General features: G+C 51.5%; 3 protein-coding genes across 3 annotated transcripts; all 3 read right to left on the bottom strand.

The window, feature by feature from the left end:
• Positions 1 to 310: 310 nt before the first annotated feature.
• Positions 311 to 1,610, bottom strand: IDH2 (NAD-dependent isocitrate dehydrogenase; the record flags this gene model as incomplete). Its single annotated transcript, XM_051437235.1, has 3 exons — positions 311 to 385; positions 439 to 1,431; positions 1,524 to 1,610. 3 exons carry the CDS (start codon positions 1,608 to 1,610, stop codon positions 311 to 313), a joined length of 1,155 nt encoding a protein of 384 aa, XP_051288981.1.
• A 4,488-nt stretch (positions 1,611 to 6,098) lies between these two features.
• Positions 6,099 to 6,544, bottom strand: J4E90_007703 (uncharacterized protein; the record flags this gene model as incomplete). The annotated part of the gene is made up of 2 exons (XM_051437236.1): positions 6,099 to 6,276; positions 6,330 to 6,544. The coding sequence occupies 2 exons, from the start codon at positions 6,542 to 6,544 to the stop codon at positions 6,099 to 6,101; spliced, it is 393 nt and encodes a 130-aa protein (XP_051288982.1).
• A 489-nt stretch (positions 6,545 to 7,033) lies between these two features.
• Positions 7,034 to 8,264, bottom strand: J4E90_007704 (uncharacterized protein; the record flags this gene model as incomplete). The annotated part of the gene is made up of 2 exons (XM_051437237.1): positions 7,034 to 8,030; positions 8,086 to 8,264. The coding sequence occupies 2 exons, from the start codon at positions 8,262 to 8,264 to the stop codon at positions 7,034 to 7,036; spliced, it is 1,176 nt and encodes a 391-aa protein (XP_051288983.1).
• Positions 8,265 to 12,869: the final 4,605 nt, after the last annotated feature.

Consider the following 12,869-nt stretch of genomic DNA (forward strand, 5'->3'; position numbering starts at 1 on the left):
TTGCTCGGCAATACTTGCCCGCGTTGCGCCGTGGGACGTTGGAGGTGCTGCTATTCTTTTGCAAGACCGCATCTATGGCACACATCTAGCGTCACTACGAGCTCAGGCGGCGCTGATATCAAAGAACATATTAAAATGACCGTTTCTAGTACTTCACGTAAGTTCCGGCAATAGTGAATCGATCATAACGTGCAAAGTTCAAGAGGTATATCTAGCTAGATGGCAGCTATAGTACAAGGCCTAATACATATCCACAGTATGCAATCGCTACCATTCGGTCGTTCAATGCTCGTCAAATCCATAACCTAGTCTACTTCAGGGCCTTGATGACGGCGTCGGCGTACTCGAAGGTCTTGGCCTTGCCACCAAGGTCACCAGTGATGGTCTGTAACATCGTTAGCATGTCTTCATATACAAAAGATGATGTCTGGTGCTTACCTTGCCCTCAGCAAGAACCTTGAAGATGGCCTGCTCAATGTTGGCGGCCTCCTGGGTGAGACCCATGTGTCGCAGCATCATGATGGAGCTGAGAAGAAGCGCGGTGGGGTTAGCGAGCTGCTTGCCAGCAATGTCGGGCGCGGAACCGTGGACAGCCTCGAAGATGGAGCAGTTGTCACCAATGTTGCCGGAGGGAGTAAGACCAAGACCACCGATGAGACCAGCGCACATGTCGGAGAGAATGTCTCCGTACAAGTTGGGCATGACAAGGACCTTGTCGTTGTAGGGAACAGGGTCGGTAACCATCTTCAGGCAGGTGTTGTCCAGCAACTCGGCGTCGAACTCAATGTCGGGGAACTCCTTGGAGATTTCGCGGGCGGTGCTGAGGAAGAGACCGTCGGACATCTTCATGATGGTGGCCTTGTGCACAGCGCGGACCTTCTTCCTGCCAATGTCGCGGGCGTGCTGGAAGGCGTATCGCAGGACGCGCTCAGAGGCCTCGCGGGTGATGAGCTTGATGCTCTGGACAACGCCATCGACTACAATGTGCTCGATGCCAGAGTATTCTCCCTCGGTGTTCTCGCGGATCAGGACAGTGTCGACGTCGTCGTAGGGCGTCTTGTAGCCGGCGATGGATCTGCAGGGACGGACGTTGGCGAAGAGGTTAAAGGTACGGCGGAGAGTAAGGTTGAGCGAGACGTGGCCCTTGCCGATGGGCGTCGCGAGGGGGCCCTTGAGGGCGACCAAGTTCTTCTTGACGCTGGCGATGGACTCGTCGGGGATGACTGTCTTGCCGTCCTCGTTCAGGCGCGGGGTGACGTCGACGGATTCCCACTTGATTGGGACGTTGGCGGCCGAGTAGATGTCCTTGACCGACTGCGCAATCTCGGGGCCGATACCATCACCCTCGATTAGAGTGACGGAGTACTTGCCGTCGCTGCCCTTCTGTCCATGGAACTTGGCGACCTCGGAGGCGTATGTGCGGGCGGAGATCTGTATGTATTAGTAGAGTTCCAGGCTATTTTCCTCTTCCTATACACCCATTGTCTTGAGGCGCAAGAATCGTATGTCCCGCGGGAACTCACCTGGGATAGCGCGGGCGCCCATCGTGCGCGGGTAGCCTGGCGCATGCATTGCCGCGCAGGGGCGGCGAAGGAGCGAGCAGCCAACATGTTGAGGGTATGGAAAGGTTGTCACGACCCAATTGGAGCTACACGGTGGTGGTAGCAGGTCGTCGAGGTGGGTGGTCGCGGCGGGAGGGTTGCGCAAAGCTCGGATACAGAAAAAGAAAGCTCCACCGGCCGCGGGATGTCTTCGTGCGCCAAACCGGTCCATTCCGCCTTCGTCATGGCATCCCACCCGCAACCGCCCTGCATTCTCATGCACCCTCGGTTAACGTTAAATTATGGACTGGCGATACGTCTGGCAGCCTCACGAATGACATTCACTTGGTACTGAAGTATACCACCGTGGGCCTTCACTTTAGTGTCACTCGGCGCAACGGAATGTCTCAACCGAGTGCTTGTCACATGTCACGGTACAGCAAAACAGTCGCATCCATGAATTGCACCATGCGCTACAATACTCTACACTCGATTTTAACAGCATGATCAAATGATGGAATTGCTCTGCTTCATTTCCTGTATCCTTGTCTTTATCTTATCTACCCCTCCTGAAAACGCGTTCCGGCTCCCGAACCCTCTCATGCATTTCATATTCACTTGCTAAGCTTTTCTGCTCATCTTTCTCCTCGCGCTTTCTACGAGCCAATCGAGCGACCCCAGATGATAACGCACACAGCCAGAGCATCATTATGACCATAATCGCAGCGGAAGTGGCACCGAAGATGAAGAAGCCGAGCCAGATACGGTATTCGGCGCTTGAAGTGCTTGGTGGGTGTAGAGGCCTGGGATAGACGGAGGTCATGTTGTTTTGTAGTGGCGAAGCATCGGTGGTGTTAGTAGCCGCAATGGCGAGGCCGCCGGAGTAAGGAACGGTGTATGGAGACGCCATGTCTGAAGTTGATCGGCGCTGAGCTATGAGACGGTTGGTACTATGTTCGTGTGCTTTCTTAGCAGTGTGCTGATACTTTGAGTAGGGAGAGGAACAAAATCTAGACTCTACTTCGTCGGGCATTGTGCGCCAGATTTGCTGAACCTTCACGATCTCATGAAACCGACAGCTTACAATGTATTGGAGTATACCATGTAGAATGTCGCCGTTGATACGACTAGCGCTCAGCGTCATCGAACCCGACACTGTGAGCTCACAGGCCTAATGTCTAGTGATAGTCACCATATGGTGTTGAATTGTGTGGACACCGCGATTAGAGCTGCTGTTTACAATTGATCTTCCGCAATCTTCCTAGGTCCTCGTTCATCCCAACTACGACCAGACGTAACAAGACGAAATCACCAACATTACTTGTTCAACATCCAACATGTCACAAAACAATACTATGGCAGCCTTTACTTGGCCTAATGCCGCGCAAGAAACTGCTTCTTCAGGTACGACGACATCGTCTTCTGTTACCACTTCGACTGCAGTCGATCCTGGTGTATTCTACTCATCGGATGTTGCTGCAACGACGTCTACTGCTTCAGACGGAGGAGCGTTCTTTTCTTCGGACGTCTCAACGACTGCTGTTGCCTCTGCCACAAGTACTACAACAGCAGTAGATCCCGGTACCTTCTACTCGTCGGCTGTCCCTACGTCTACTTCCACTGCATCCGATGGAGGCACATTCTTCTCTTCGGACGTTCCCGTCTCTAGCATCGGCTGCCACCATTGCACAGCTTGTACGAAGACGACCTCAACCGCCAGTGCTCACGCAAGTGCGTCTTCCTTCCTAAAGGCAGTCTCGAACAATCCTTGGAATCCAAATGTAGCACCGCCGATTGATGCGTTACCATCGTACGTCGATTACGGCACGGTCTCCACCCTGATGCCCAAAGCTACCGGAGTCGCTTTCGACCGGGGCACACCTTTCGAAATGAATGATCCCATAATGCTAATAGCAGATGCATCGTCTGATCTTCATTCAACCTTCGCCAAGCGAGACAGTCCCCGCTTCGCGAAAAACCCAGGCCACATCATCGGCGTCATCATACTGATCCTCGGTGTCGTCTTCGTATGCTTCCTAGCGATCAAGTACTGTAGGGGTCTAATTCCCACGACCCATGATCCGGAAAAAGGTGATAGCCACCGTCGCTATCCACATTATGAGAAAGAGGTCGTCCGTGGGCGACGACGCCGCCGTGACGGCTCACCTTCCACCACCCACTTTGCTGACATACCAATTTCGGAGGGATACGGTATGGATCCAGTTGATCTTGCTCGCGCCCAGAATTGGCAAGACGGCTTCGACGAAAAAGGTGTGTATGCCACACGAGATCACGTAGATCGAAGGACATCCGCTGATAACTTCCAGTCAGTCGCGACGCATGGAACTGGTGATAATGCTGGATATCGACTGCAATTACCCAGCTTTATACGAACACGCAGCTCGAATCCAAAGTCCCGTCCTGTAAGCGATCTGCCGGCGCTCGCCCGTAATCCGGAGTACCCAGCCGGTCAGCCAGTTTCGCCGTTGAGTGCAGACGGCCCACCCCACGATTATAACCGCACGCGAGATTACAGCGACGTATCACCGCTACATTCGCCCACAATGCATCGCGAGAATCGCAGGTAGTCAGTCCGGTCGAATGGCGAAAATGTGGTGTGGTTGTTGAAGATCAAACAGGTACAGCTGTCAGACGCGTTTCCAGCTGGTGGAGTTTAGAGTTTCGCATGCATATCCTGCAATTTTGCTTTTTTAATTCCGAGACTCGTTACTTGATACAGTGAGATTGGTTCTGCGCCGGCAACATCGTTGGTTTTCGGCGGTTATTTTGGGTGGGTTTCACTTCTTTCATTTGCTGGGGGCTGTGCTTGGTGTGGTTTAACTATCGTGAAGGTCCCCGTCCCCACCTGCCATTCTTACCTGCGCATTCATTCTTTACCTACACACTCATTCAACAACTCACCTACATTCTTTCTATCGCAACTTCCCAACTCGCATAATACATATACAGTTTTCATCTTGCCATATCGCACAACATGCCTGTACTCAAGTTCTCACACCGCGCTGAGCCTATCAACGCCGAACAGCGCATGATTGGGCCCATTCCTTTGCCATGGTTCATTCCCATGTGTGTCTTTGCGCCTTTCTTCCTCTCGTTCATATGCTGGGTATTCTATCAACAAACCGTGACGCGGTACAAGAACAAGAAGCTTCTGGCGGCGCAACAAGAGCAACAGCGCTTAGCTGCTAAAGAGGTGGAGACGCAGATGCAGCAGTTCATTGGGTCGAGCGTGAACAACGCGAATGTTCGCGCGCCACCAAGAGCGATGAGGCACCCTGCATACAGATGATCGTGATCTGGAAGGATTCAACATGAGTATCATCGAGGTGGTCGCAGGATGATAGGCATGATCACGTGCCGTCCATTCGTTTCGGCTCGGAGAGACCAGCAGTAAGTAGTCCATGGTATTATCACAATTCGCAACATTGTTAACTTACGACATTCTACCAGAACACTCTAAATAGCTGTTGTGAAAGCATCATGTCTCACGATCATTCACACGACATCGCCACTCGCTCTACAAAAGATCTTTCATATCTGCTTACAACCTTCCAACACCAAGCTCCATCTACATCGCATCTCACTATAGTCTCGAAGCCGGACTTCCAACATATCTTTCAATCCTAACAACACAACGCAACACCATGGCCCCACTAAACGTCCCCAGCGCCATCGCGCCCCTAGCCACATCCACCTACTCACCCCCCGCCATGCCGCTTGTCACCCAGCTTTCCGCACTGGCAACCATCGTCACCCCGACGAATCGCTACACACCCATGGCCTCTCCATCTTCCATTTCAGAAATTCTCCACGAGATCTCCAAAGCAGATATCGCTGCTGAGCCCACCTCAACTCTAGACCTCAAAGTCAAGTCCAGCAGTTCTGGAGCTGAAGGCGGTTTGTCGACTATAGCTGTAGTCGGCATTATCGGTGGTATTCTTGTGGGCATGCTTATTCTGGGGTTTGTTGTTGTGAAAATGTGCCATCATTAAGTGCGGATGATGGGGGGTTAGTTGTGTCACATATCGAAGTGCAGGGATGAGAAGGTAGATGTGATGGGTGTTTTCTTGGTTGTTAGATGATGGGATAGGTCTATCTAGTTAGATGTTTGGTAGATGGGAAGACGATTTCATGCCTTTATTATTCCCTGCTCTCGTGCTGTTTTTGTGTCAAGTTCATCTCTTTTGTGAAGACTAAGAATCGTGTAGTTGTCTCTCCTGGCGACACGCAGGATCAGCGTACCTCACGCACGCTGCCCATGTACCTCAGCGGCTACCTTCCCCGCCGCTGTCTCCTAGGCGTTTCTTCAGCTGCGCTCCAACCTTCCATCTCGATATCCAGATCGTCCAGCTCGGCCGCCAAGTCTTGTCGCGGCTTCTTCGCTTTTCTGACTGGTTGATCGCCGGGAGCATCGGAGTCGGATAGAAAGCTGTCTCTTCGTCGCTTTGTGTTGCGACTGACCGAACGGATAGATCGCTCTTTCTGGTGATATTTCGGGCTAGATGATGGGGACGACGTTGAAGATGCTAGGCAAGGTTAGAGAATGAGCGTGAGTGTGAAGCATAGTAACTCACTGCTATCCTCGTCGTCCGAGTCCACGATAAAACGTCGTTTTCGATGCGAGATTGGTGACTTGGAACTGCTAGTGCATATTGGGATCTTGCGCTTGAACGTGTTACCACTTGGGAGACCACGTTCCTTTGCCAGTGCGTTCCTATATGCATTCGTCAGATACTGTGTCTAGTCATTCCCACGCGTTCGACTTACTCCACGGCATATTCCACCATTTCGTATTCTACCTCCGGGCTGGGCTCTCCATCACTCAGCTCTACGATCGCTGGTATACGGATTCCACCTACTTTGCGATTGATAAGATCGAGTTGCGCCGCTGCAACCCGGAAAGCGGCATTGGATGGGCGGCATCGTTGCTTTGGAAGACGTTTTGGTTTCGTGTAAGAGAATTGGGGGTAGTCGACAGCCATTAGGAGAGCTTGAGGAGAGAGGAATGATAAGGTAGAGGATGGAGATATGGTGGATGGGAAGGATGGTATACTGTCAATCTCACTTCGAAGACCGAGGTGACTGAGAGCGCGCTACAACAGGTGAGAGAACATGGCGTTTATCTGAGTTGTTTGCGCTGAAGCTAATTTTGCTGTTTGTTGTCTTACCTGTGAGACTTCAATGTCTCAGCGCCCGTTTGAAAGGTGGCAGCAAGAGCGAGCAGGCATTGAATGGAGCAATCGCAGGACAAGGCGCTCATGCCATAAAGTGTGGTTGTATATCATGTAGCTACTAGATGGCTGCAATGCTTTAAAATGTGTATGACGATGCGCGGGAGCGTGCATGCATTTACTGAATAATGTAGCAACCCGGAATCAACCTGTCATTTCTCCCATATACACCCAAAGCCGGGTATTAATACCACTCGATTCACATGTTGCTAAATACAATCCAACCACTCTTTATATCTTTCAACCTCTAGCCCTTCTCCCCAACGGTCTGGCGTTGTATGCAAAGCGCGGCTGCATGTCTATATCCAGATCTAATGGATCCTCGCCATCCAATATCTCAACGTCGCTGTCTGCAGGTCTACTGCGTACCTCAACGCCAAGAAACTCATCGGAGCCATTAGAGATATCAGAATTGAGATCGTAATGGACAGTATTATCGGGAACGATGAACTCGCGATCGCTGCTGGTCTCTCGGGCGTGGGTAGGGTTCATTGAAGACGACTTCATTCGTTTGGCGCTCGTGTTTGAGCAGTGTTTTGCACCTGACTTTGCGCTTTTAGAAGGCTTTGGATGGTGGTATAGGCTCTTTGACTTTGTAGCCTTGTTCTTCGGCATGCACTGTGGTCTCGATGCGGTTGTAGCAGCTGACTCTGGCTGAGGTTCATCGTCGTCCCACTCGAAAGCGGGATCGTTTGGGTCTATCTTGACCATGACCTCCTCGCCGTCTGCATCAAAGCCTGGTTGATACTGTGCCGGTGGGGCTTCACTCATCCTGATGGCTTGTTTCTTTGCCAACGGTAAATCGCCTTCGCTGTCCATGATGAGGTGATAGAGATCCATAATGGGTAGCGCGGGTGCTACAGCCATTAGCTGAGCGACCTTACTTCTCAGACCGAAGTCGTCGATATCCATAAGACTCATGTTGATAGTCCCAGGCTTGCTCTCTTTCCGGCATCCATCGAGCGCGCGAGGTTGGCGTGCGCGTCGCGTGGCAGGCTTACGGATCGGTGACGCCTCTTCATCGCCATCAGAATCTCGTTGTAGTGTTTCTTGGGGTACAGCATGCGGTCGATCCTTTGCGGGCCCGCTATATGTTGGTGAGGAGCGTCGTAGGACGAAGCCTATGGGTGCATGCGACGTATTCGGTAATGCGCGCGGGCTCTCGCTCGTGCCATCGTAGCGGAAACCTCGCAGGTTGGGCTCGGCGAGTAATACATGTGTTCGACGAGGGTCAAAACTACCGATGTTAGCGTTGAACAGGCGTATTGTGAGAGCTATTTATCCTGACTTACCGCTGGGGAGTGCTTGTCGGCGCGTCATCATCGCTATCGAGCGTGATTGGCAAGTCCTGGGATGCGCCCACTCGGAAACCGGGACTAAACTTGGAGCCAGCTTTGGGAAGCTTGCGCACCGAAATTTGAGGTTTTCGCTTCGCCCGACCGCGCTTTTCTTTGCCTGTTGCCGGACCCATGTTGATTTTCTTGATATTGCACTGGAACCCCATATTATGCTCCTTTTGACGAGGATAGTCAGGCTTACGCTGTCGAATAGGTTGACGGGGGTTGGTTGTACGACCGAGCGAGGGGAGAGACTGGTGCGGATCAAACGGACTGAGCCTCGAGATCTCTAGCAGCGTTGCAGTGCGGTATTGCGGCAGTCCACATCGCACTGGCGTATCTTTACTCCCTCTGAAGACATTTCGGTGGTGACTGCTAAGACCATAAGGCAACAATATCGGAAAATAGGTATCCATGGCAACGGAAAGAGAGCGCAAGGACGAAACGAGTGCCCGGGAGGTGAAGGGGAGGTTCAGCAAGCGGTGTGGCGCCGTGAGCAGGTCGGTCAAACGGGCAGTATTCAGTCGCGAAAGAGTGAGAGGGCAGAGGCAGGTGCCATCGCGTGCTGAGCGCTGAGACAATTCTCGTTGGTGGGGTAGGCTCTGGACGAGGAAGGCACGACCTGATCAGCAGCCACATCGCCAAACGTAAAACACTGTATCTTGTCACTATCTGGAACTTGTTATATGAAAATCTCGGACAGGAGTCACATGAAAGATCGCTCGTCAGCCCGGATTTGAGAAGACTATAATGACTCTGGGGGAATTACTCTGTAGAATTTGCAGAGCGCACAGCCACTATGGCAACAATTAGGAAGAAGCCAGAGAAAGAACAAACTACTTCGAGATACAGGAAACAATGTGCTAAAGACCCGGGTGGGACGTTTTGGTAGGTTCAATCCAGGGACCTGCCGGACGAGACGCCATGGTTTCCGCACTGAATATCACCATTCTTGTAGCCCTAGGATGCAAAGGCATGGGCTGTTTCTCGCCTTGAGAAAACAATGGCGGCAAAGACTGGATCGTAGCTTCGATTTCTTCATGAGCTGACAGAAAGATCTTGGTGTGCCAGTGGTACTGGAAACCACCTGACCATAATATATCGTCTTTCCAAGATCGAATTGCAGAGACAAGACGGTGACTAGCCTTGCCGAAGGGTGAGGATTTATCCTTTCCACGGTTTGCGCCATTGTCTTCCACAATGTAAAACTCTGGGCTTCTCCATGCCACCAGCGGAGGATTTCTTGCCCACTGAAAACCATCAAACGGCCCTCTCAGATAGTGTACCTTCTCGCTAGGCATATTTAGCCACATCAAGCGCGATTCTCCGCATTTGCAGGAAGTCTCCGGTATCTCGTAGGGTTGTGGCTTCCCGCGTAGATAATCGTAAGCGCGTGCGTAATGAACCGTTACGCCATCTTCACTTTCTTCAACTGCATACTCGAAAACGTGAAAATTCTCCGCATCAAAGATACCCACGTAAACACACATCATGGATCGGGAAACGTTTGAGCCGGCACAAGGATGCGTGTGCTCTTTGTTTTGTGGAACTTCCACCTCAGCTTCGGCCCACACTGGCCTAGCTACGACCCCCGAGTGAGGGCGCTTAATGAGTAGCCGGAGGTCTTGGACTTTGCCATGTTCTTTCACCGTAGGTTGCGGCACTATGCAGTTCTGTTTGCAAGACGTTCGTCTGATTTCCAATGCCTGTATCAGACTTGCGCCGAATCGCATGATCTTGTCGAGGGGTTCCGCGTCCATGAACGATTCTAGGATTGTTTGAAAAAGCTTCGTGGGCTCAATCTCATAGTCAACTTCGATGTGAGGCTGCTGGTGTGCCAAAGACAAAAGTGCGAATACCCGATCGCGTTTGTCGCGACATCCACCACGGTAAAAGTAAGTGAGCAAGGATGGAAGCGATGCGCGAGTATCCCCAGGATGATGATTATGCGGGTCCAACCAGAGTAAATACTTGACGCACATGGGAACGGCTTCATGCAAGCCGGGTCGTTTCTCTTTCTCGGCCTTCCGCCAATTCCAATCAAAGGTATCCGTCATGGTCAACAGCTGGTCGCGGAGGTAGAACATATCGAAAAATCGTCTACCCGAAAATATAATGAGACTACTCTCACTAGACCGCGAGAGTATTTCCTGTGCAATCCAAACTCGATTCCAATATGGAAGTTTCAGGAATAGATTCACACGTTCCTGTAACTCTGCTTTGCGTGAAGCTTCCATGACCCCAATCTGCTGTTTCACTTGCGCAGAGATAATATCGTGTGACTTGTGTGGCCAGGAAGGGCTTTTTGAGCATAAATCTTCTGTGTTGGCGAGATCCTCGAAAAGCTGGACCAATCCTTCATTCAAGATGCCAGGCCAAATAATCACCTCTACGGCTGCGTTGTAGATAGCTCCCATCTGGCGGACCTGATGATTCTTCTCAAGGGCATCATGCTGGTTGATGCTAATGGCATCTATCCATAGTGACTCGTCAAATTTAGAAGGTTCGTCGAGGGACCGAGAGGCAACAGATGAGCGAAATGCGAGTAAGAACTGGTAAAGATTGTTCCCCACCGGTATAGAGCACCCGTTGACTTCGATCATATGCTCCGGGTTCGAAGGGTCCCACGTGTAAGAAAGGCATGTGTAGGTAGCTTCGGTGATTGTAGTGTTTCGCATGGTGCAACGGAGAACGCTTTGTCCGGGACCAGGGAGAACATCAATGACGCGTATCGAGTTCCCAGTGAAATCGAGCGGCTGATATACCATTCGGTCTGAGCTTTCCCGTGGGAACTGTGTTTCACTGGTCTTGTGTGGGTCGTCGACAATGATCGTGTCCACCGTGGCGCGCTGCCCAGAATCTTTCTGTATAGGCATGATGGGAGCCGATTCTCAAAGAAGTACTCCAGATCACCAGAATTGGCAGACATAAGCGTGTTCAAGGGCAGCGTTGTCTCTAGTGAAGGCAACGTGACTTAGGCTCACAAAATCTAGTAAGGCTGAGATTGAAGCGGGGTACTCACCGGAGTCCCTCAGCCACTTTACGAGGGTCGCCCAATCAAGCATACCTAGGTTCAAACAGTGCGATGCATGCCCAACAGACGATCACTGAGACTGACCGATCTTTGTCGGCACGTCTGTAATCGCAGACTAGCCCATTTGCGTCGCAGTTGGTAGTGATCCAACCCCCCTCTGATGAATATCAGCGCGATCTGGGTCTTGCCATTAAGAGCTCGATAATGCACACAGTAGAGCGCTGGCATCACACCCGTCGACTCTAGCGAGATCCGCATCATACGATTCTGTGCATGCATCTCCTACGCATCGCGATCACATGTAAAATGTCCAACACCTGCAACAGAGGAAAAACACCAATACGTCGGATGAAGTTCCTGAAGTTATTCTCTGCTTTCTCATCAGCAAATGGGTAGATCACAAGCATGAGCAGGTGACAACGTACCCAGGTACAATTCATGCGGTACTGTTCTTCTTCGTTTTCTGTTGTTGATTTGCCTGCGCAGATGTCGAAGAGGCAGTGGATGCTGGCTGATGCGACTGGGTTGGTGTAGGATATGTGAATCTTCCTTCGTTGCAGTCCTCATAAACATGGCAACAAGTGTTTCTCCAATGATTGAGGCAGGTTCCGCAGCTTTCATCCCTTGTGACACTGTTGTCGGCACCGCAACAGCAACATTGCCATCGATAAACAGGCGGACGGGCGGCTGCCATCGTTACGCTTCGTGGAATCGTGGTTTACATGAGGAAAGAGGATGAGACGTGACGAAGTCGAGTGTGTTACCCAGCCGGAACTCCGGTGAGCAACCCCGCCACCCCACCAGCACGGGCGTATGCCCTTCAGGTGGTAGGCCGCCAATCTGCAAATTGATAGGATGTCAGTCACGACCTCAACATACATGTTCAATGCTAGCAGATTTCATGTGTTATACCGTTCTCCACAATCTTCCTCTCTGGAATCACGTCCATGAATGTGCTGCACACAATCGAAAGGTTGAATGACGATGCATCGCGCTTTCTAGAAAGACAGCTGTCTCAGTGGAAATGCATCCAGGCAGTAAGGCACCATCTATATAGATGGTGAAATATTCAACAGTCTTTCGGGGCATGACACCACATGTGGCATCAAGGCAGGTAAGCACATCGAGAGAGGTGAAGTGCCTGGCAGTGGTGATGGATTGGTCTAAGGAATGATGGGTGGGGCCGGAGCTGAGTCAGCAATCGCGCGCCTCGGCTCACGCTATTGCGCCTCTAGAGTAAAGTCGCGCCCGCTGATCCTTGTAGCATTCTATCATCGCATCTCCTTGTATATCCACCGCAACTCCATCTCGCGCTCGATACCTACAATGTCCTGGATCCTACGTGCACCCTTCGATCTTGACACGACAAGCGATGGGACGCCGTTCAGCTGCAAAAACCGCGGAGGTAATACCAGCAGCCACAATGCTGCAGTCATGCAACACCCTATATCGTGCAGCTGCGCGTGTCCAGTAGTATCACGAGCAGAGCAAAGCTGTCTGGACCGGTCAACATACATGGATCGGGATGAGAAGATGGCTCTCACAAGCCAATCAAGCACACGAGGTGTGACAGGGCACGGCTGAGGTTTGGGGGCCGGCATGGTAATCCTGCTCTCAGGATATCCGCGATGGTAACAGCTCTGAAAGCGCCTATGCGACGATAAAACTGGTGCATGCCCTCCTCAGCCCTTGCGATGCACCTCCT

Source organism: Alternaria incomplexa (assembly GCF_024043165.1).
Source record: "Alternaria incomplexa strain BMP 0042 chromosome Unknown scaffold_11, whole genome shotgun sequence".
NCBI classification, from domain to species: Eukaryota; Fungi; Ascomycota; class Dothideomycetes; order Pleosporales; family Pleosporaceae; genus Alternaria; species Alternaria incomplexa.